Source organism: Erpetoichthys calabaricus, chromosome 5 (assembly GCF_900747795.2).
Source record: "Erpetoichthys calabaricus chromosome 5, fErpCal1.3, whole genome shotgun sequence".
Classification (NCBI taxonomy): domain Eukaryota; kingdom Metazoa; phylum Chordata; class Cladistia; order Polypteriformes; family Polypteridae; genus Erpetoichthys; species Erpetoichthys calabaricus.
In genome coordinates this window covers 6758339-6783251 of record NC_041398.2, presented here as the reverse complement: position 1 = coordinate 6783251, position 24913 = coordinate 6758339, and the positions used below count along the sequence as shown (strand labels likewise).

Genomic DNA, 24913 nt, shown 5'->3' with positions numbered 1-24913 from the left:
CGTCTCAGACATACGTTAATGGCAGCGAAGGCTACAATGGGCTTCTCACACAGCACAGGCAAATTGATTACAGCTCCAAAACAACACGTCCCAAATACTACACATGCAACAACGCGCCTCTCAAACGGCACAAGAAAAACATACACCAGGAAAATTCATTCGGATTAATGAATGTCATTTGCAATCATTGTCATTCAGTTCACTTCCCTGAAGAAACAACTGGAAATACAAGTTATACATTTACACGTTGTTGTCAAAAGGGTCAAATTAGACTGCCTTCTTTACATTCATATACTGAATATCTACAGAAGATTATAACTGACGATGTACCTGAAAGTGAAATCTTTATCAACTACATTAGATCCTACAAATCGGAATCCACTATGAACATTAACGGTGGCACTGCACGTGACATCCGTCTTGAAAAAATGTTGTTTATTGATGAATGTTCAATGACATGAAGTCACTTACTCAACACCATTCATAAACTTCTACAAACGTTTATGAATAATAATATTCGATTTGAAGGAAAGGTACTTTTATGAGGAGGAGATTTTAGACAGTGATTAGCTATTCTTCCAGATGCCATGCACTCAGCTATTGTTCAGTGCACCTTAAAATACGCAGACAATTGGCATTGCTTTCAAAAGATACAGTTAGTAAAAAAGATACGATGTTCAGAACCAGATCATAACAATTGCTTATTACAACTGAGAGATGGTACACTCACCAATACAGATGGACTTCAGGCACATATTATTACAATTCCTCAAGCCTTTATCTGCGACAACTTAGTTACAGAGACATTTCGAACAGCAATCTCATTAGACCAACTGCCCCTTTTAACACAACGCACTATATTATGTCCAAAAAATATTAATATGGAAAACATTAATACCCAAGTCATTCCATTACTTCCTGGAGAGACACAACTCTTTCTAAGCTCTGACAAACTTGACTCTGATCACAACAATAACCATCTTAAATGACCTTACAAGTTCTGAGCTGGAATTACCTTTTACACTTAAACGGCGTGTACAAAGAAATTTTCAAATAAACCTTTACACTGTGTCACACACTTTATTGTTTGCTTTCTATTTGCATCATCTACACCATCACACTATTCTATATCTCATTCATACATCACGCTCTTTGTCATTCCCAACACCAGGGGTTGGCGAGCGAAGCGAGCAGGGGGCAGAGCCCCCTAGTCTTCACTGATCTGCTCTCCTGCTCTCATCTCATCTCATCATGCAGTCTGCTGCAATGTCCTGAACTGAACTTTACCTTATATGCTATATACAAAAGTTTTATCCCATACATATCACGGTCAGAAGCATTGCACTTCTGAATTCAAGTGAAATTAAGTCGTTAATGTAACAACGGAACAGACACCATTGATTCTTCTCGGTGGAAATTTTCAATTTAAAACTAACGTTTCCAACATCTCGATGTGTAAAAACAAAGTAGTACTCACACATGGCAATGAAGAGCTGGCCATGTTAACATCTGCAGGGTTCAATAAAATGACCTGGCTGGAGAAACTACTGGAACTGAACAGGTGAGTTATGAGCTTCCAGACATCTGCTTGTGGATTGTAGTGTTGTTGTTCTTGTAATTATTGAAGTGAAGATAAAGTGCCTCGTTATTAAGCTAATGATGAACACAGAAAGGGCAGCTCTGTTTGTGTGAATTATTCGCAAGGAGATCAGATCCTGAGATTTTTAATTCCTGAATTTTAATTGCTGCTTTTAGGGTTATTTTATGTAAGTGATCACATCTTCAAACCATACATTATAAAGCCTGAGAATGGTGTGGCAGCTAAAGCTGTAATGTAACAACAGTTGCCTCGATAACAAAGGGCCTTCTTTTACTAGAAATTCATTCTGGAGCTCCTGCAACCATAAGCATTCACAATAAACATGACGAGTAATCACAGAAGCAACTCAATGCTGTGCCAAGTAATACCACTTATTTCATAAAATAGTATCAAACTATATATATATATATACAAACAAGCAAAACTGTAGAATTACAACTTCACAATAAAATTAGGATGTTGTGACTCAGGTGGTTTGTTATTTAATTTCAAAATCAGTCTTTGATGCTCCTGTTCAATGTTGTATTGTGCAGCTGCCTTTTAACTTTTTCATATTGTGCACAAAAAGAGATCTACCCTGGAATCTGAAAATGTGAACAAACTTGTGTGCCTTAGCAACTGGTTAAGAAGGTTAAAATAATGATGACAGTGTCCTTGAGCAAAGTTACAGACATGTCCAAAATACTGTCTGTTGTTTGTCACAACTTTGACAATAAATTGAATTTCTGAAAATCTCTGAGAATTATTTCCAGTATATAACGATACTGAAATTATTATATTTAAAGCTGATCTGATGATGTAGTTCATAGGATATAATAATAAACCAGAATCACTTTAGATTAAGTGTCCATAATTATGCTGTACGTACCATTGAATTTACCTGTATAATTACAGAGTAACTGGGTGCTATTACCTTATACTTATTGTGTAATCTAGTATATCACTATAATTAAGTACTAAATTGTAATTGTTATTCCAAAATGTTTCTAAGGATGTATGCACAGCATTACACAGTAAATGTAATATGTAATACTTACTCTGTAATTATTCTGTAAAATGTGCACTGTAATGTGTGATTAATCACAAATAATTTCATCATAGAAGTTCAAATGAATGCAATTTAAAAAAATATTCTACTGACAGCCCAAACCTTAACATTTTCCTTTCTTCTCTTTTCTTTGTAATTTCAGGTTGTGAAGCTTCATTTTTCACCCTACGACTTCCTGAACCTCAGAGCAGAGAGGAGTTTTTACAATGTGAGTCTGTCAATTCATGGTGTTCATCATCATTTCACTTTTAATATCTCAGGTCAGGCTTATGATATGAAAGTGTAGCCATCAGAAAGCATTATGTGAGTGTGGTGTGACTGATGCGCTCTAAGTGACGGGGGTCCTGTGACGGGTGCATTATGGGATATTGAAATTTAGGACATGGAAGCACCAAAGCAGTCTGTAAGAATGAGTCTCTTAAGTGACAAGTGAACTCATGGGAAAGAAAAATGATGTAGTGCCAACTACGCCACATCCACCTCTAATAATATTCTGACCTCCTGAGTCCTTTGTCCTTTTTCTATTCTCTTATTTTTTTCTTTGCATTTCCTGCTGTTTTCTCTTTTTGTATTCCAGTGTCTCCTTTCTGATGCTTTTCTACTTCAGTCATTCCCTTATAATATTGATAAAAATAATCAATTTATATAGCACATGGAATTCAATGAAATCAGCTCTGTGTGTTTCACATAAAAACACAATGTCCACCACCATTAACATATACATAAACAGTATATGCATATACAGACACAGCAACAAGCATTGGATTAAAAAAGAATCACAAATTTATTTGAAATAAGTTAAAGCTGGCAAAAGTACTCAGCATCCATCATTCTTTTCTCCATAGAGCATAAACTTTGTTATTTATTCATTACTTAACACATTGTAGGAATTATACAAAAAGAAGATGGCATGAAAAATCTTCAGGAGGCCATTGTATGTTAAAAGACATCACTGAATAAGAATCAGTCCACTATGAGAATCACAGGGGTCTTCAGTCACTCAGCCATCACAAAGCTTTGCTGAGTCATTGTGTGCATCGCACTGGACATGGATAAGAGAAGAGAACAACAACAACAACATTTATTTATATAGTACATTTTCACACAAAAAGTAGCTTTACATAATTAAGAAAAGAAAAGTAACAGACAAAATAAGAAATTAAAATAAGACAACATTAGTTAACATAGAAAAAGAGTAAGGTCCGATGGCCAGGGTGGGCAGGAAAAACAAAAAAAAAAAACTCCAGAAGGCTGGAGAAAAAAATAAAATCTGCAGGGGTTCCAGGCCATGAGACCACCCAGTCCCCTCTGGGCATTCTACCCAACATAAATGAAAATAGTCCTCTTTGTATTTAGGGTTCTCACGGAGTCACTTGATGCTGATGGTCATACAGACTTCTGGCTTTTAATCCATCCATCATTGTTGGAACATCACGGTACTTAGAGTAGATGGTGGTGGCACAAGCCACCACCAAAAGGACACCGGAAAAGGAAACAGAAGAGAGAGTAGGGGTTAGTACAGATTTTGAATGAATAGTTATTATAATGAATTGGATATACAGAGCATCAGGATTAAATTACAGTGAAGTTATGAGAAGGCCATGTTAAAGTAATGTGTTTTCAGCAGTTTTTTAAAGTGCTCCACTGTATTAGCCTGGCGAATTCCTACTGGCAGGCTATTCCAGATTTTAGATGCATAACAGCAGAAGGCCGCCCGCCTCACAACTTCTTTTAAGTTTTGCTCTTGGAATTCTAAGGAGACACTCAGTTGAGGATCTGAGGTTACGATTTGGAATATAAGACGTCAGACATTCCAATATATAAGATGGGGCGAGATTATTTAAGGCTTTATAAACCATAAGCAAAATTTTAAAGTCAATCCTGAATGACACAGGTAACCAGTGTAGTGACATCAATACTGGAGAAATGTGCTCGGATTTTCTTTTCCTAGTTAGGATTCTAGCAGCTGCATTCTGCACTCGTTGCAAACGATTTATGTCTTTTTTGGGTAGTCCTGAGAGGAGTGCGTTACAGTAATCTAGTCGACTGAAAACAAACGCATGAACTATAGCATCTTTCAATGATATAAGAGGTCTAACTTTTGCTATGTTTCTTAAGTGAAAAAATGCTGTTCTAGTGATCTGATTAATATGTGATTTAAAATTTAGATTACAGTCAACAGTTACCACTAAGTTTTTTACCTCCGTCTTGACTTTTAATCCTAATGCATCCAGTTTATTTCTAATAGCCTCATTGTATCCATTATTGCCAATCACTAAGATTTCAGTTTTCTCTTTATTTAACTTGAGAAAATTACTATTCATCCATTCTGAGATACAAGTCAGACATTGTGATAGTGAATCAAGAGATCTGGGGTCCTCAGGCGCTATTGATACATACAGCTATGTGTCATCAGCATAGCTGTGGTAGCTCACGTTGTGCCCTGAGATAATCTGACCTAATGGAAGCATGTAGATTGAGAAAAGCAGCGGACCCAGGATAGAGCCTTGTGGAACACCATATAGAATATCATGTGTCTTTGAGTTATAATTACCACAACTAGCAAAGAATTTTCTCCCTGCCAGGTAGGATTCAAACCAATTTAAGACCCTGCCAGAGAGGCCCACCCATTGACTAAGGCGATTTCTAAGAATATTATGATTAATGGTATCAAATGCGGCACTCAGATCTAAGAGGATGAGAACAGATAAATGGCCTCTGTCTGCATTTACCCGCAAGTCATTTACTACTTTAACGAGTGCAGTTTCTGTGCTGTGATTTGTTCTAAAACCTGACTGAAATTTATCAAGAATAGCAGGTTTATTAAGGTGCTCATTTAACTGCATAATGACTGCCTTCTCTAGAATTTTACTTAAGAAAGGCAGGTTAGAGATGGGTCTAAAATTTTCAAGAGCAGAGGGGTCGAGATTATTTTTCTTAAGTAGGGGTTTAACTACCGCAGTCTTAAGACAGTCTGGGAAGACTCCCGTATCTAATGACGAGTTTACTATGTCAAGAACATTATCAATTAGCATGCCTGATACAGTGGAATCTCAGTTCACGAACATCTCGGTACACGTACAAATCGGTTTACGACCAAAAAGTTCGCCAAACTTTTTCCTCGGTTCACAACCACACACTTGGTTTACAAACAAGCCAGGTTCCCTTTCGGTTTGTACATGTTCAGTCTTTTCTTGTGCATTTCCTGTGCAGCCAGCAAGAGAGAGAGCGAGGGCGTGCAACACACACACACAGGCAGCACAAGAGAGAGAGAGCCCCGCATACACACAGGCAGCGCGAGAGAGAGACACACACACAAGTGCTGTAGGCTCGCAAAAGAGAGAGAGAGAGAGAGAGGGAGGGACGCATAAGGTAGAGAAGGCTTGTTTTTGTTTTCAGTTCTGTTTACAGTGATCGGTTCGTAGCCTGCATTGTTGCAGTGTTACATTTCTTGGTGGTTTATTAAATTACGGATTTTTCAAATGTTCATTTTTTCTCCTGTGCTTAAAACTCATTAAAACAAGTGTTTTTAGCGACCGGTTCCTAGCACTATAGCGTGAACTATTGCAGTGCTAGTTCTCTCTGTTGTTCAAGGTTTTCTCAGTGTTATTCAATGTTTTTAAATTAGTTTACTATTACGCTGTGCATTCTATGGTATTATTAAATATATTTGTGCTTAAAAAATTAAAAAATATATATATATACATACAGTTCGTACAGTCTGGAACGGATTAATTGTATTTACATACAATTCTATGGGGGAAAATGCTTCGGTTCACGACCAAATCAGTTTACGACCAGAGTTTTGGAATGAATTATGGTCGTGAACTGAGGTTCCACTGTACTTCTTTGAAAAACTTTTTGGTATTGGGTCAAGGGCGCAGGTGGAGGGTTTTGATTTGAGAAATTATTTTATGTAAATCTATCCTAGTGAAAGACTTTAATTTATTTATAACGGAATACTGGGGCTTAGGAGGATCGTTAAGTGTTGGGGAGATATACTATGTTATTTCTAATATCATTAATTTTTTGATTGAAAAATACAGCAATAGCCTCACAGGTTTTACTGGAAGTACTTAGGAGGCATTCCTTTGAGTTACCTGGTTTAACAGACGATCAATCGTCGAAAATAAGACTCTGGGATTACTAGCATTGTTATTTATAATCTTAGAGAAATAGCAGCGCCTCTCAAGACGGACTGTGTTATTGTATTCTGTTATTTTAACTTTTAATATTTCATAGTCAATAGTTAGTTTAGTTTTCCTCCATTTACGCTCAGCTCTACGGCATGTTCTCTTTAAATCAGACACTCTTTGGGTCTTCCATGGTATAACAATGCTAGAAGATTTTTTAACTGTCTTTTCAGGTGCAACTAAGTCAACAGCAGCCCTCAGTTTAGTATTAAATCTTTCCACCTTACTATTTACATTCTCCTCGCTATTATAGTTGTCACTATAAACGGACTGATTTCTTAGAATGTTTGTAAGTTTTAAAGCTGCTGATGAGTCAAAGAAGCGTTTTTTAACAATATGCTTCTCATGAGTGTTTTCTATCATTACTTCTATGTTAAAAAGTAGAAGAAAATGGTCTGATAGACCTGTATCAATGATCTGCTTTATATCAACTTTAAGTCCTTTAGTAATTACTAAGTCTAACGTCTGACCTGCTTTATGTAGGCTGATTAACGAGCTGTCTCAAATCAAAAGAGTCCAGGAGGTTCATAAATTCTTTTACTTTTTGGTCACACTGATTATCTAAATGAAAATTAAAGTCGCCGACTATTAAGAGTGTGTCATAGTTCGTAATTAAAATTGACATCAAGTCAGAGAATTCCTCAAAGAAAGACTCGTTGAATTTTGGAGGTCTATACACGGATAATACTAGAACGTGAGAATCTCCATGAATAACAACGGTGAGGTACTCAAAGGATTTGAATTTACCAAAACTGACATCTTTACATTTTAACCTACTTGAGTAAATGTTTGCTAGCCCTCCACCTCTCTTTCCTTGGCGATCCGCACGAGTAAAACTGTAATCCGGAGGCGCAGATTTGATTAAAACAGCTGCGCCATCTGAGCTAAGCCACGTTTCACTTAGTGCAATAAAATCTATATTTTTATCACTAATAAGATCGTTGATAAAAAAACATCTTGTTAGTTAAAGCTCTAACATTTAATAGTGCCATATTCAATGTTTCGGAGGAGCAGAGATGAGTACTTTTTATTAGCGCCGCTCTGTGTGTATTTTTTGTTTAGTCTATAGTCTGTTTTTATAGTTTTAATACATTGCTCATCTAAAGTAGTAATTTTAATTAAATTATTGGTATGTATGCCGTATTGCCTAGATTTTCTACGTGCATTGAGATTGGTTATTACAGTATTTATGTTGTGCACTTTTACGGGAAGATTTTATTAAACAATTAAAATGTCCTAACACAGCAATAGCATTTTGGAAGGGGTTAAGAGCAGAGATAGATAGTCAAGACAAACGAATTACCTTAGATATATTTTCGGAGAGGACCCGGGCGCCGAAACTGTTCGGATGCAGGCCATCTCACTTGAAGAAACGCGGTCTTTCTCAAAAGAGGTCCCAGTTGTTGATGAACCCGATGTCTTGATTCTTGCAGAAGCCCTGCAGCCAGTTGTTTAATCCTAGCAGACGACTGTAGTACTCGTTTGATCATCTGACGAGAGGGAGTGGACCCGAAATGAAGATCTTTGCCGATGGGGTCCTCTCCTTTGTGTCTTTAATTAATGCTGTGAAGTCAGCCTTGAGGATTTCTGATTGTCGGTGCCTTATATCGTTTATGGCGGCGTGCAATACAATTGCTCCAATTGCCCTCTTCATGTGCTTCTCATAGATTGCCGACGCACGTCTCATCACATCTCGGACAAGAGCACCGGGAAAACAAGAAACAAACGATTTTCTATTAGGTCATGGGATATTGAGGTTTCTAACAATAGAATCACCTACCACTATTACATCACCAGGGGCTGAAGGCGAACTGGGGACATGGAGAGGGTTGAACCACTTCTGAGTTAAGATGCTTGCCTGTGCCGATGGAGGTGTTCTGGCCTTGAACCCCCGACTGCATAGCTCAAATACGCCGAGGTCATCATCGGTGTCGCTCCTACAAGGCGCGGGAGTGAAGTTCACTTGAGCGGCACAATGCGGGGTTGATGTTACATCGATAACAGATGGCGAGGACGGTTTATCCAGCAGCCGAGCCTTCAGTTCTCTAAGGTATCTTCGTCTGGACAGGAGTTTCTGAATCTGTTCGTCGAGTGCCTGGAGTTCTTCTACTACGACTGCAAAGCAACATCTTGCTGTCGACAATTGTTTGCTTCTGCTTCCGCTTCTGCTTCGTACCCTAGGAAGAATGAGAGAGAGAGATTGGTTAGAAGGAAAGGAAGAGGGTCACAGCCCAGCATGGTCAAGGTAAAAGCAACAAGGCCATCTCCACAGATCTTCATGTTCCTGTGGCCTCAGTAACTAACATCAAGAAGTTGAAGGTCTATTGGACTGTAGTGAACACACTGAATGCTGCTGAAGATGTAAAATGAACCCCCAAGTGAACAGAAGGACAGCTCCAGTGGTGGTGAAAGAACCAAGGCAAACATCAGGAGAGCTTCAGGCTGACCTCCAAGATCAAAGCACAACAGCTTCAAGTAGCTCCATCAATCACTTACTGAATGAAAGTGGGATCCATGGTAGAAGACCCCACTTCTGAAAGACGGACTAAAAAACAAAATAAATTACTGACTAGTGTTTTCTAAAACACATGTTGACAAGCCACAGTGCTGGAGAAGTTGTTTTGGACTGATAAAACTAAACGAGAGCTTTACAGTAAGTCACAGCATCTCTGTGTCCACAGAAAACAAAACAAGTGTTCAAAGAAAAAACACGAACATGGAGGAGGCTCATTAATGTTAGGGGGCTGCTGTGCTGAATCTGTGCAGGGCACAATAAAATGTGAAGATCATCAAAACATTGTGGAGCAAACGTCACAAAGCTCTGTCTGAAGAACAGATCATGGATCCTCCAGGACATACAAGTAAGACTACCCAAATATGGTGGAAATCACATTGGAATGTTCTAAAGTGGTCTGCTATGCGCCCTAAAATTAATCCAAGTCAACATCCATGGGAAGAGCTGTAAGTTACAGTTGGGAGAATAAGTCCATCAAAGATCAAGAAGAGTGAGCCAAGTGGGCAGTGAGAGGAGTAGAAGTCTCATCAGGAGCTGCAGGAAGTGCTTGATGGCAGGTCTCACCTGAAAACAGTCGGTAAGAGAACATTAGGTGAGGGTCCCAATAATTGTGTTCATGCCATTGTCATTTATTTTATTGTCTGTCTGAAATTAAAAACAAAGAGTCTGCTCTGTGGAATAAAGAATAGCGGATGACGATCGCTGTGGTCAGTTTACACTTATTTGACAGAAAATTAGGATTCTTGTTTAAAAAGTGGAAAGATATAAACTACTGGGGGCATGTCGGTGACACAAACAGTAGAGAGACAGACGTGACAGGTGACATATAAAAATATAAATATGATTCATTCAGGTCAGCAGACCATCATGGCCGTGGTGGGTTTACATTGTAGTGATTTTAACAGAACATTATCAAACTGGTTTAATCCAGTTCAGGCTGTGTTGTGTTAAGTCAGGTGATCACAACCACACAAGGCCAATTCAGAGTCGCCAATTCACCCAACATGCACGTCTGTGGATTTTGTGAAGAAAACCAGGATTGACACGAGGAGAACACGCTGACCTGATGAAGACGACCACTGGGCGCCAAATTCAAAGTCGCGAAACTCAATCTGTGAGGCCGCAGCTCCAACCCCTCAGCCATCATGCTCTCCTGAATCGAGTTTTGCCAGTTCAGTTCCTCCTATTCACGTCTCTCATTATTTTTACAGTTAATTTCTACTGAATGAATCGTCACCTTTAATAACTGAGTAGCTTCAGCTCATTCAGTGATGATTTTCTTCATGAACTTCACATCTCTCACCACTCGATGGCCGTCTTGTTTGCTAGCCAGTAAATCATTGAGTTGTCAGTTTGTGATGACGTGTGACAGTGGATTGATTTTAAATTAAAGAGGTGGACTGTGACAGTAAAAGTGTCATTTAATAAAGCCAGCGGTCCGTGTGGACAGTCCATTAGAACTCGGACCTCGACGGTGACCTTGTGTTCATAATGATGGTGCTGATCAGGGCAGCCACAGTTGTTTGCTCGCTGCTGATGTGTTGTTTTTCTCTGTTAACTTTGCCTTTTGTAACAATATGAGGATTACATACACAAGATCAGCTCCTGTCTACTGGGATTGGACTTCATTTCTCCTCCACTGATTAAGGACACTTTCATAAGGATCTCGTACTTATGAACCTCCGACTACAGACTCGGACTCCCAGCCAGGTAACTCCCACCTAAAGAGGAGAAGGGGGACGCGCTCATAGTCACTCGTGGGGTTCAGGAGACGCGCTTGTCGAGTGCCCCTTCCCTTACTAGTTTTATCAACGTCAGACCACTGAGGCCCTTCACAGATTAACTTTACCTTCTTCTCGGCCCCAGTAAGGATTATTCTCTCTGGTCGGCGTATTGCTGTGTGGACACCTGGCTTACTGTATCAGTTCCTGACTCCACATTAGAACTGCTGGGGTTTCTGCTGTACAGAGCAGTTAGAGATGCTGATCATCACAACAATTCAAAAGCGCTGGAGTCTGCTGCTACATTAGTATGTTTGTGTGGACTCCCACCTATCAGACTGTCTCTGTATCAGCACAGGTGCCCCTCAAGGTTGTGGACGTCCCCCCTACTTTACTCCTTGTACCCCAATGACTGCAGGTCCACTGATCCTTCAGTTAAATAATTAAGTTCACTGATGACACCACCATTAGTGGTCTAATTACTAACAGCAATGAAACAACTACTAGAAAAGAGGGGTCTCATCTTGTGTCTTGGTGAGCTTCAACATCCTGCTGTTCAAGACCCCCAAGACAGTGGAAATGGCCATTGACTTTTACAAACAGCAGTCACAACCTCTAACACCAGAAATGAATGATTCAGCAGTCAATATGGTAGACTCCTTCAAAGTTCTGAACACAACAATCACAAACACTCTCAGCTGGTACATGAACACCACCACATCACTAAGAAGGCACAGCGGTGATTGGACATCTTACGCCAGATAAAGAAATTAAATATTTCACAGCCAACCCCCATTCAGTTTTACAAAGCCGTAATTAAAAGTGTAATCACATTCTCCATTGGTGTCTGATTTGGCTCATCAACGGCACACTCCATAAATAAATGAGAGCGTGTGGTGAGGTCTGCTGTGCTCTTCATCTGTGCAGACCTGTAGACATCTCGTGTCACTAACCGTGTCATAAGGACCACCACGGACTCATCTCAGCAGCTCATCACTTCTTCACACAAACTCCCAAACGCTTCAGTCAATTCAAACTCAAACTAACAGACACCTCCAGAGTTTCTTAGCCAGAGCGACAGCCTCTCCCAGCAGTGATTTAGCCATCTTAATAATAATAATAATAATAATAATAATAATAATAATAATAATAATACATTTTATTTAAACAAGGCGCCTTTTCAGAGAACTCAAGGACACCGAACAAACAAACAAACAAACAAACAAACAAACAATTAATTAATTAATTAATTAATTAATTAATTAATAAAAGACACAATTATAAACAACTTAAAAGTTCAGAAAATCTAAAAATTAAAACCAAACAAAACCACTATAATCAGAAGGAAAAAGAAAAAGCCATTTTAAACAGATGCGTTTTAAGTTTACATTTGAAGGATGAATATGATTTGATGTTTCGGAGCTCCGCAGGTAATGAATTCCAGAGCTTGGCAGCAGAATGGCTGAAAGCTCTGCTCCCCATGGCGGTTAGATGGACGGGAAGGACGGTCAGATGGGTGGAGGAAGAGGATCTAAGGTTATGGGATGGAATGGCAAAATGAAGAAGGTCAGACAGATATGGAGGGGCGAGGTTATGAATGGCCTTAAATGTTAATAGCAGAATCTTAAAATCAATACGAAACTTGATCGGGAGCCAGTGAAGCTGCTGCAAGACCGGAGTAATATGGTGAATAGATGGGGTTCGAGTGATGATATGTGCTGCAGAATTCTGGACTAACTGAAGCTTATGAAGAGATTTATTAGGGAGACCAAAGAGGAGTGAATTGCAGTAGACCAGGCGAGAAGTAACAAGACTATGAACAAGAATGGCAGTGGTATGAGGAGTGAGGGAGGGGCGAATGTGATTAATATTACGTAGGTGGAAGTAAGCAGACCAGGTGATGTTATTAATGTGACATTGGAAAGATAGAGTACTGTCGAGGATGACACCCAGACTCTTGACCTGAGTTGATGGGGAAACAACAGAGTTATCAATAATAAGAGAAAGATTATTGGTTTTGGATAATGATGATTTTGAACCAATGAGGAGAACCTCAGTTTTGTCACTGTTTAATTTAAGAAAATTCAAAGAAAACTAGGATTTAATTTCAGAAATGCAGTCAATAAGCGAAGGTGGTGGAAAAGAGGAGGTGGGCTTACCAGCAAGGTAGAGCTGGGTGTCATCAGCATAACAGTGAAAATTAATGTTATATTTACGAAAAATATTGCCAAGGGGAAGAAGGTAAATAATAAAAAGAAGAGGCCCCAGGACAGAGCCCTGGGGCACACCAGAAGTAACAGCGGTGGGTTGGGATGTGAAGGTTTTAAGTTGTATGAACTGAGTGCGGCCTAAGAGGTAGGATCTAAACCAATCAAGTGGAGTGTGAGTAATGCCAATCAAAGATAATCTGTTAAGGAGAGTGATATGACAAATAGTATCAAAGGCCGCACTCAGATCAAGGAGGATGAGAATAGTGATTAGATCAGAGTCAGCAGCCATAAGGAGGTCATTAGTAATTTTAACAAGTGCTGTTTCTGTACTATGAAGAAGGCGAAAACCAGACTGGAACTTTTCATATGGATTATTGTGAGATAAATGGGTGTGAAGTTGGATGGCTACTATTTTTTCAAGAATTTTGGAGATAAAGGGCAAGTTAGAAATGGGGCCAAAATATTTGAAATTAGTAGGATCAGCGCCAGGTTTTTTTAGTATTGGGGTTATAGCAACTGTTTTAAAAGATGAGGGAATAATACCAGTAGTAAGAGAAGAGTGAATGATGGCAGAAATGAGAGGGACTAGAGAGGGAAGGCAGGCTTTAACCAGAACTGTAGGCAGAGGGTCCAGCTGACAAGTAGATGACTTGGATTTACAGATGAGATCTGAGATTTCAGAGGAAGTGGGAAGCTGGAAAGAAGAGAAAGAGTGAATAGACGAGTGTAGTTCAGAAGGAATACAGAGAGGATCTGGACCAAGGTGCTGATGTATCCTTTGGATTTTCTCATTGAAAAAAGACATAAGAGAATTACAGAAAGCAGTTGAGTAAAGGTGAGATGGTAAAGAGTCTGGAGGTTGTGTAACATTATTAAGTAAAGAAAACAAAGACTTGGTGTTACCTGTATTACGAGTAATTAACTGAGTGTAATAATTAGATTTGGTTTGAGCTATACAATCCTTATAATAGAGAAGATGGTTTTTATACATCTCTTTGTGTTAACGTCAAAATCTCCACTTGCTGCAGGGATATCGAACTGTTGGCTGTAAGTTTACGTCCCTACTATTTGCCCAGAGAGTTTGGACATGTCATTGTTGTTATTGTATACATTCCTCCTCGGGCAGACGTGGAGTCAGCGAGTGACATCATCCATTCCGCTGTTGCTAAGTTACAAACGCAGCACCCTGAGGCACTTGTGCTAATCGCTGGAGACTTTAACCATGTGACGCTGGACAAAACATTGCCTGCATTCTTCCAGTATGTGGACTGTAACACCCGGGGAAATAAGACTATTAATTTACTGTATGCAAACGTTAAAGACGCATACAGCGCCACCCCGCTGCCTGCGCTTGGGAAAGGAGATCATAACCTGGTTCAGCTTCAGCCTCACTATAAACCAAAAGTTAGAGTCCTACCTACAACCACACGATCATTCAGGAAGTGGACCCTGGAGGCTGAGAATACTCTGAGAGAACTTTTTGGAACTACAGACTGGGATATCCTGCAGGGATCTCATAATGAGAACATTGAGGAAGTTGTTGACTGCACTACTGACTACATCAACTTCTGTATGGACATTGTAGTTCCAGTAAGAACAGTACGCTGCTATGCTAACAACAAGCCATGGATTACAAGTGACATCAAGGGCCTTTTGAATCAGAAGAAAAGGGCTTTTAAAGACGGTGATCAGCATGAGCTCAAGCGCGTGCAGAAGGAACTCCGAGTCCAACTCAGGGCGGCGAAGGAGCAGTACAGGAGAAAGCTGGAGCAGAAGTTGCAGAATAACAGCATGAAGGAAGTGTGGGATGGGATGAAGATCATCACTGGCTGCAGCTCGAAGCGGGGTACCACCATTGAGAGAGACGTGAAGAGAGCAAACCAAATGAACAACTTTTTTAACAGGTTTGACCACCCTAACCCACTCTCACTCTCACCTCGGAGTACTGCACCCTCCAACACATCCTTCTGCTGATACCAGCATAGGAAAAACATCCCCACCCATAATAACAACAGCGCAAGTGAGCAGAGAGCTGAGGAGACTTCGTGCCAGCAAAGCAGCGGGTCCAGATGGAGTATCGCCACGACTGCTGAAGGTCTGTGCATCGGAGCTGGTGGGTCCTCTACAGCGCATCTTCAACCTGAGCCTGGAACAGGGGAGAGTCCCGAGGCTTTGGAAAACATCTTGTATCACCCCAGTCCCAAAGGTATCACGTCCTAGTGAGCTGAATGACTTTCGGCCTGTTGCTCTGACATCACATGTGATGAAGACCATGGAGAGGCTGCTGCTTCACCACCTTAGGCCACAGGTTCAACACACCCTTGACCCTCTGCAGTTTGCATATCAGGAGAAGGTGGGAGCGGAAGATGCCATCATCTATATGCTACACCGATCCCTCTCTCACTTGGACAGAGGCAGTGGTGCTGTAAGAATTATGTTTCTAGACTTCTCTAGCGCCTTCAACACAATCCAACCTCTGCTTCTTAGGGACAAGCTGACAGAGATGGGATTAGATTCATACCTAGTGGCATGGATCGTGGACTATCTTAAAGACAGACCTCAGTATGTGCGTCTTGGGAACTGCACGTCTGACATTGTGGTCAGCAACACAGGAGCGCCACAAGGAACTGTACTTTCTCCGGTCCTGTTCAGCCTATATACATCAGACTTCCAATACAACTCGGAGTCCTGCCATGTGCAAAAGTTCGCTGATGACACTGCTATCGTGGGCTGTATCAGGAATGGGCTGGAGGAGGAGTATAGGGACCTAATCAATGACTTTGTTAAATGGTCCGACTCAAACCACCTACACCTGAACACCAGCAAAACCAAGGAGCTGGTGGTGGATTTTAGGAGGCCCAGATCCCTCATAGACCCAGTGATCATCAAAGGTGTGTGCAGATGGTGCAGACCTATAAATATCTGGGAGTGCAGCTGGATGATAAATTAGACTGGACTGCCAATACTGATGTGCTGTGCAAGAAAGGACAAAGCCGGTTATACTTCCTTAGAAGGCTGGCTTCCTTCAACATCTGCAATAAGATGCTGCAGATGTTCTATCAAACAGTTGTGGCGAGCGCCCTCTTCTACGCAGTGGTGTGCTGGGGAGGCAGCATTAAGAGGAAAGACGCCTCACGCCTGGACAAACTGGTGAGGAAGGCAGGCTCTATTGTTGGCATGGAGCTGGACAGTTTAACATCTGTGGCAGAGCGAAGGGGCGCTCAGCAGGCTCCTATCAATTATGGAGAATCCACTGCATCCACTAAATAATGTCATCTCCAGACAGAAGAGCAGCTTCAGCGACAGACTGCTGTCACTGTCCTGCTCCACAGACAGATTGAGGAGATCGTTCCTCCCCCAAACTATGCGACTCTTTAATTCCACCAGGGGGGGTAAACGTTAACATTTAACATTATACATAGTTATTGTCTGTTTTTCTGTTTTTCATCTGCATTGTTATCATTCTTTAATTTAATATTATTTATTGTATCAGTATGCTGCTGCTGAAGAATGTGAATTTCCCATCGGGATTAATAAAGTATCTATCTATCTATCTATCTATCTATCTATCTATCTATCTATCTATCTATCTATCTATCTATCTATCTATCTATCTATCTATCTATCTATCTATCTATCTATCTATCTTGTGGACAAAAAGTCCAGATTTTTCAAGCAACCTTTCAAGTTGCTTGCCCTTAGCTTTCAGAAGCCGAAGTTCAGGCGTAAACCAGGGGGCAGAAAAAGAAACAGATCTGGTTTTTAGCGGAGCAAGAGAATTAAGAATACCATTAAGACAAGTGTTATAATATGAGACCAGTTCCATGGGAGTAGATAAATTATAAAAGTCCATTTGGGAATCAGTTCTAGAAGACAGCAAATTCAAGTTAATATTCTTAATGTTATGAAAGGCTATGAGATGTGGGAGCTTAGGAACAGAAAAGGTAAGTTTGGAATTGAATGAAAGGAGAAAATGATCGGTTATAGTGAGTTCATCTGCTGTAAGATCGAAAGGAACAACACCAGAGCAACAGATCAGGTCCAAGATATGTCCTTTACAATGGGCAGGAACATCAGTGTGCTGCTGGTATCCAAAACTCTCCAGGCAAGATAAAAAGTCTCTAGTGAGAGGGATATTGATATTGTCCAGATGTATATTAAAATCCCCCAGCAGAAATATATTTGGAGTAATTATTGATAAATGGGTAAGGAAGGTAGCAAGATCGTTCAAAAAATTGTTCTTTGACAGTTTCAAGGATGGTAGGAACTGACCCAGACAACTGACACACAGTCGATTCAAAAGAGCTAACAGCAGGAGCAGACAACGGCAGGACTTTCCACTTCTCTCGATAAATTATCGCAACACCTCCTCCATGGCCAGAGGCACGGGGTTGACAAGTGTAAACAAACTCTAGGGGGGTGCATTCATTAAGTTGTGAAAAGTCTTGAGGTTGCTGCCAAGACTCAGTTAAACAGAGAAAGTCAAACTTACAGTCAATGAGGAGACCCTGAATGAGATGTCCCTTGCTCGTGAGTGAGCGGATGTTCAGTAGACCAAAGCTGACAATGTTGCTGTCGCATTTGATAGTGGTGTTAGTCGACCGAGCTAAGCTGGCCAACACGCTATGGTCAGCGTTCCTATCTGTGTTATGTGGAGGGTGCCGAAAATCAGACCAAAAAGAGTTAATTCCTTTCGAAGCATCCATTCGGAATCTCCGGCAGGACCCACGGTGGATGTATCTCCGACGAGGGAGAAGTATGACGTCCGGGTCGAAATATAGCACCAACAGCAGAGACAAAGACTGGAGAAGACGCAGTCGAAGAAGCTCAGCAGCTGGGTACTGGAGGAGGCCAGTCGCAGGTTGGATAACGAGCGACAGAAGACTCCAAACAAACATTAACCAGGCGAATATCCTACCAGTCCACATTGTAGGCGAGGAGGCCACAGACAGCTCAGGCATCCAGAGAACAAACCGATAAGTTTCAAACGAAACGGGGGTTAGGCTGAAGTTAAATGCATACACAGCATATACAGCCACGCAGAGATGTCAGCAAAAATGGCAAAAAATACCATCAAAATCACTAGTCTAGCAAAATCACATAGTCTAGTTACCGGCAAGCATCGGCAACCAGTCACGCCAGTGTTTACTCAAACCGGAAGTCTTCTGTGTGTATTCATGTGTTCTGTCAGAGATTGTGTGAAGGTGTGTGTGTGTGTACAGTGTGAGGACACGTGTGCGTGACACAGGAATACACACTACACACTCTCACTGGCACATCACTATTGGCACATCTTCTTTATAATTGGATTATTCTACAACTTGGTTTGAAGTTTGTCTTTTTAACTTCAGCTCTTTCTGTTTTTTGTCTGTGTTGTTGTGTTCCGTTATAAGGAGCTCCAAATCTACCAAGTCAGAATACTGCACATGAAGTACTGGAGAATAAAAGGGATTTGGATTTACTGTGATTCCAGAATTTTATTTTAAACACCACCACAGATTCTGTCCAATCAGATGAGCTCTTTACTATTAGTGTCTCATCACCGCAGCTCCTGATTGGTTCTTGTTAATTGTCTGTGTTGTGCTCCGCCCCCAGTCCCGTTACACACTCCCAGATCTCCTCACTCATCTTCTTTTCTCTCCTTTCAGACTTCTGTCCCCTCACACTGGACATCAACACGGCACACAGAGACCTCCGTCTGTCTGAAGGGAACAAGAAGGTGACATGTGAGATGACAAAAACTAAATATCCTGATCATCCTGACAGATTTGACTGCTGTGTCCAAGTTCTGTGCAGAGAGGCTCTGACTGGGACTCGCTGTTACTGGGAGGTGGAGTGCAGTGGAGACTTCATGAGGATTGGAGTCGCATATAAAGGACTGAGAAGGAAAGGATGGGGCTGGGAGTGCGGCCTTGGAATAAACGACAAGTCCTGGAGTTTGTGGTGGTCTCACTCTAAGTACTCTGTGTGGCACAATTACAAGGAGACTGTAATCAGCGCCCCCTACAGCGCCAGAATAGGTGTGTATCTGGACTGGCCTGCTGGCTCTCTGTCATTTTATAGCGTCTCACACACAATGACCCTCCTGCACAGGTTCAACACCTCCTTCACTGAGCCCCTCTATCCAGGGTTTTGTGTTGATCCTCACTGCAGTGTAACAATCAGCCATCTGACACCATGTGACCACTGACCAGTACCCTCCACCGGTCACTTGATGTCCCCACAAACTCAGGTCCTCTTTGTGTTTGTAGTTTGGGGTGAAATTAAATTTACAGGATGGGTGGGTTGGGGAGGCAGCACCTCTGTGATTGAATTTGTGGATGAGAATGTGGATGGGGGGGTCTGCATTATTATTGGGTTTGAGTAGCCAATCAGGTGTGTGTGTCATAATGAGGGGCGGAGACACCTCAGACCTACAAATACCAGTCTGACCAGCAGGGGTCACTGTTGATTCACAGCCACATGTCCTTCAGGCTGACACCCCAACAACTACTGAGGCCCCCAAGTGTCACTGGATGTCACCTGTTATGTAGGACAGGCATGTGGTCCTGTTGGATCAGCATAACTGAAAGGCGCTATACAGACTCAGTATGGAGAGCTCTTGAATAGTGACTATATGTAGGAGCAGAGAGTGACAGATGGGACTGGAGTGTTTTCCACTCACCAGACATGATGTGACCCTCCATTGGTCACTCAAAGGGTCCTTCACTTCAGAATGAATTCACTGTGAATGTCTGAAGACGAGGACTCACCGGTCAGTCAGATGTCGGCCATACTGACAGAGTTTGGTGTTTTAGTTGATGTCACATTAAACTTTTAACTGCACCTCCTCCTTGTCCCCAGATTTGTCACTCTTGGTACCCTGAAAGCTCCAACATCCTAAAAAATGAATTCTTGGTCAGTTGGCACACACTTGACATGGGTGCACGTGTGGCTTTGCAGTGGACTGGCACCCTGTCCAGGGTTGGTCCGCCTTGTCCACAAACCTGAAATTGAAAAGCAGATAAGAAAGACAACGAATGGACAGAAGGGGTCACTGATTGGTCAGTCGCCACACTACTGCCTCTTGTGGCCACTCTAAATATTACACAGCAATTTATACAAAAAGGAAATCTAAAAGATAAAAGCAGAAAGCATTCAGTGAAATCCTGAGCAGTGAAACATGAAAGGAGAGAATGAGAAACAATCAGAGAGTCAGACGAATGGAGACTTTAACAGGAGGACTGAGGGGTGGGACTGAAGTGCAGTGGCGCCCTCTAGTGGACACCCGCCATATTACACACGGGAAAGGGGGGAGAAAAGAATACAGTGCAGTGCAAAAGAAATAAGAATAAAGTAAAAACACAAGAATAAAACACCTCGAATAAAGAACTTTAAATATTATATCTAAAACTAATTAAGATTTAAATGAATTAAGAGCAAAATAAGGACGACACGATCACAAAGTCACATGACCTTCTGAGCTGACAGCTGAGCTGATTCTTCTGTAGTCAAACTGCCCCCCCTAGTGGCCACTCTCAATATTAAATGAATGGCAAGGCTGAGGGGGAGGAAAGATTTGGGTTTGATCAAATGGATATTTAGTGCGGATTTATTAATATTGTCATTAGCTTTAAGGACAGTGCGACTTTGTTAGGTTATGTAAGATTCTCTATGGGAAAAGAACATTTATTTGAATTAAGCTTTTTAATAATCATTATGTATTAACAAAATAGAAATCTAATAATTGTTTATATTTTGTAAAATAACCTCCCAATGGTGGTCACAGGGAGGGACTTCCAGTCCTCAGCCATTTTGGCTCCTATCCTCCTGGCTCTTTGGGTTGCAGCGTCTCCCTCTCAGCAGCTCTCCTTGCTGCCTCTGCGTCAACGAAGCGCCACGGAGAGACATGTGCCTGCCACCGACAAGTATCTGGGCAGCCCCTGCCTGCAATACACAAAACACACTTGGCCCCGTAAGCAGGGAACTTACCTCCTGGGTCACGTCTGTCCGATAGGATGTCCTCGGCGTGGCATCCTTAGGCGACTTGCCGTCCCGGGCACCACCAACGACTGCGTGCTCGTAGGAGCCCGCTGCACTCCTGCACCACCCATTGTTGTCCCGCACCAGGGGAAAATGACCCTTCTGCGGACCTGTCGCGGCCCCTCTTGTGAATCGCTCTTGCGGGGTTGTGCGTGTGCTGCTCCTGCGGCACATGTGTGGGTTCCGCTGCTGCGCTGGGCTGTCCAAAGACTTATTTAACAATGCAGGTCCCTGCCTTGAACCAGGCAGAGCATCCTTCTGACTATGCCACTGTGGGATATAGCCCAGACACAGACAGATGGACATCTTTTAAAAGTCCAACACACATTTATTTACAACTAGCTGATTACCCAGTGGCTTCGCTCACTGAGTGGAAGGGAAGAAAATAAAATGCAGTATTTATAAAATAAGTTTGTTAATTACCAGTTTTATTTTTCAATAAATAAAGAGCATTTACAGTAACATATACAGTGAGGAAAAAAAGTATTTAGCCAGCCACCAATTGTGCAAGTTCTCCCACTTAAAAAGATGAGAGAGGCCTGTAATTTTCATCACAGGTATACCTCAACTATGACAGATAAAATGAGAAAAAAAATCCAGAAAATCACAGTGTCTGATATTTGAAGAATTTATTTGCAAAGTATGGTGGAAAAAATGTATTTGGTCAATAACAAAAGTTCATCTCAATACTTTGTTATATACCCTTTGTTGGCAATGACAGAGGTCAAATGTTTTCTGTAAGTCTTCACAAGGTTTTCACACACTGTTGCTGGTATTTTGGCCCATTCATCCATGCAGATCTCCTCTAGAGCAATGATGTTTTGGGGCTGTCGCTGGGCAACACGGACTTTCAACTCCCTCCAAAGATTTTCTATGGGGTTGAAATCTGGAGACTGGCTAGGCCACTCCAGGACCTTGAAATGCTTCTTACGAAGCCACTCCTTCATTACCTGGGCGGTGTGTTTGGGATCATTGTCATGCTGAAAGACCCAGCCACGTTTCATCTTCAATGCCCTTGCTGATGGAAGGAGGTTTTCACTCAAAATCTGACGATACATGGCCCCATTCATTCTTTCCTTTACACGAATCATTCATCCTGGTCCCTTTGCAGAAAAACAGCCCCAAAGCATGATGTTTCCACCCCCATGCTTTACAGTAGGTATGGTGTTCTTTGGATGCAACTCAACATTCTTTCTCCTCCAAACACGACAAGTAGAGTTTTTACCAAAAAGTTCTATTTTGGTTTCATTCCTCTTCTGGATCATCCAAATGCTGTCTAGCAAACTTCAGACGGGCCTGCACATGTACTGGCTTAAGCAGGGGACATGTCTGGCACTGCAGGATTTGAGTCCCTGGCGGCGTAGTGTGTTACTGATGGTAGCCTTTGTTACTTTGGTCCCAGCTCTCTGCAGGTCATTCACACGGTCCCCCGTGTGGTTCTGGGATTTTTGCTCACCATTCTTGTGATCATTTTGACCCCACGGGGTGAGATCTTGTGTGGAGCCCCAGATCGAGGGAGATTATCAGTGGTCTTGTATGTCTTCCATTTTCTAATAATTGCTCCCACAGTTGATTTCTTCACACCAAGCTGCTTACCTATTGCAGATTCAGTCTTCCCAGCCTGGTGCAGGTCTACAATTTTGTTTCTGGTGTCCTTTGACAGCTCTTTGGTCTTGGCCATAGTGGAGTTTGGAGTGTGATTGTTTGAGGTTGTGGACAGGTGTCTTTTATATTGATAATGAGTTCAAACAGGTGCCATTAATACAGGTAGCGAGTGGAGGACAGAGGAGCCTCTTACAGAAGAAGTTACAGGTCTGTGAGAGCCAGAAATCTTGCTTGTTTGTAGGTGACCAAATACTTATTTTCCACCATAATTTGCAAATAAATTCTTTAAAAATCAGACAATGTGATTTTCTGGATTTTTTTTTCTCATTTTGTCTCTCATAGTTCAGGTATACCTATGATGAAAATTACAGGCCTCTCTCATCTTTTTAAGTGGGAGAACTTGCACAATTGGTGGTTGACTAAATACTTTTTTGCCCCACTGTAAATCAATATAAACAACATTATTAACATCATCATCATATGAGAATATGATGTAAACATTGAGTACTACTGCAGTGCTTTTGGCTAAACTACATTCTTTATTTTTCCATTAGGTGCATAAATGTATACATTTTGTGGTGTACCCACCCGAGAACACGCTACATATAACTGGCCGTGGGAGAAGCATGGATTTTCTAAATTGATTCCTACAACATTAAGTGATTGGCCTTGTGCTCTATTTATTGTAATTGCAAAAGCAAGACGGACCGGAAATTGTAGCCTTTTGAAGTCAAATGGCATGTGCCCAGGGATGAGCAGGATACGTGGTATGAAGACACTATTCCCTCTACCGGCATTTGTCAAGATTGTTGCCTCAATGACATTTGGCATTAATTTTGTGACATACAATCTTGTGCCATTAAACAGTTTGGGAGGATCTAAATTCTGGAGTAATATAGTGATTGAACGAACTTTCAAATTTAATATATGAGGCGGTAGACCTGGTGGCTCCAATGAATTTAAAAATTCAGTTGGATAATTAACTGCTTGATTGGGGTCCATAATAGTATCAATAGATTTATATATCATGTATGATCCTGGGAGCTCTTGGAGGATGGTGTTGTTAATTTTATTGACATCGTTTTTTGGAGCAAGAATTGCACGTTCACAAAGCCATTGTTCATCTTTACAATTAGTTGGAAGATTTGGAAAATCTTTCCATATTATTTCTTGTACTGAAGGTAACAACACACAGAAATCAGGTGAAAAGGAAATCAATCCCGAAAGAGAGTCCAAAGGGTACTTCCCATTTCCAAGACTGAGTAGCTGCTTCACAAAATTATCTGCCGTGTCATCACCGAGAATACGCACCCTCATGTTGGTAGTTAAGGTTTTTGTTTCAACATGTTTCCAAATTGTAGATGATTTTAAACATTCAACCGCTGGTGTGCCTCGTGGAAAAACCGGTAAAGTTTGACGAAAATCTCCTGCAAGTAAAACAACAGTACCTCCCATTATTTTGGTAGGATCTCTGAGATCTTGCATTGTTCGGTTCAAGGCTTCATAAGCTCTTTTATGTGCCATGGTGCACTCATCCCAAACTGTTATCTTTGAATGTTGCAAGACTTTTGCCTTTCCAGAGCTCTTGCGTATGTTGCAAATTGGATTTTCATCGTGAGCGAGGTTTAGTGGTAATTGGAATGCCGAATGTGCTGTACGGCCTCCATCTAATAATGTGGAAGTGATTCCCGATGACGCTACAGCCAGATCTATGTCACCATTCGCTTGTATCTCGGCAAGAATCAGGTTTATTAAGAATGTTTTTCCTGTTCCTCCAGGAGAATCAAGGAAAACAACACCACCATTTCCTTTTTTAATCAAACCCATTATATGATCGAATGCAGTTAACTGGTCTGCTGTTAAAAGGGGTTTGTTCGTGGCTATAAGTTGTCTTAAAAGATTTACATCGTAAGACCTTTCTCTTAAGACATCCGTATCTATTGCATCTGATGCTGCCCTGTTTGGAGCTGGTAAACCCAAGTGTAGTAATGTTTTGCTG

At 41.3% G+C, this 24913-nt stretch overlaps 5 protein-coding genes across 31 annotated transcripts in view; 2 read left to right on the top strand and 3 right to left on the bottom strand.

The window, feature by feature from the left end:
• Positions 1-24913, top strand: part of LOC114641503 (tripartite motif-containing protein 16-like) — a 1283323-nt gene that overhangs the window by 167796 nt on the left and 1090614 nt on the right. The window lies entirely within an intron of this gene.
• The window catches only part of LOC114652539 (tripartite motif-containing protein 16-like), an 837738-nt gene that overhangs the window by 48074 nt on the left and 764751 nt on the right, over positions 1-24913 (top strand). For 2 of the 4 annotated variants that reach the window (XM_051927875.1, XM_028802932.2), the window contains exons 5-6: positions 2791-2856; positions 18936-19117. The exons of the other annotated variants lie outside the window; for them this stretch is intronic. In XM_051927875.1, the coding sequence (XP_051783835.1) occupies positions 2791-2856; positions 18936-19117 (248 nt within the window). The remainder of the gene's footprint in view (positions 1-2790; positions 2857-18935; positions 19118-24913) is intronic. 4 annotated transcript variants of the gene reach the window in all.
• Positions 1-24913, bottom strand: part of LOC114652414 (tripartite motif-containing protein 16-like) — a 1097043-nt gene that overhangs the window by 564956 nt on the left and 507174 nt on the right. The window lies entirely within an intron of this gene.
• Positions 1-24913, bottom strand: part of LOC114643026 (tripartite motif-containing protein 16-like) — a 1170030-nt gene that overhangs the window by 837818 nt on the left and 307299 nt on the right. The gene's annotated exons all lie outside the window — the stretch shown is intronic.
• The window catches only part of LOC127527845 (zinc finger protein 184-like), a 579825-nt gene that overhangs the window by 309849 nt on the left and 245063 nt on the right, over positions 1-24913 (bottom strand). The gene's annotated exons all lie outside the window — the stretch shown is intronic.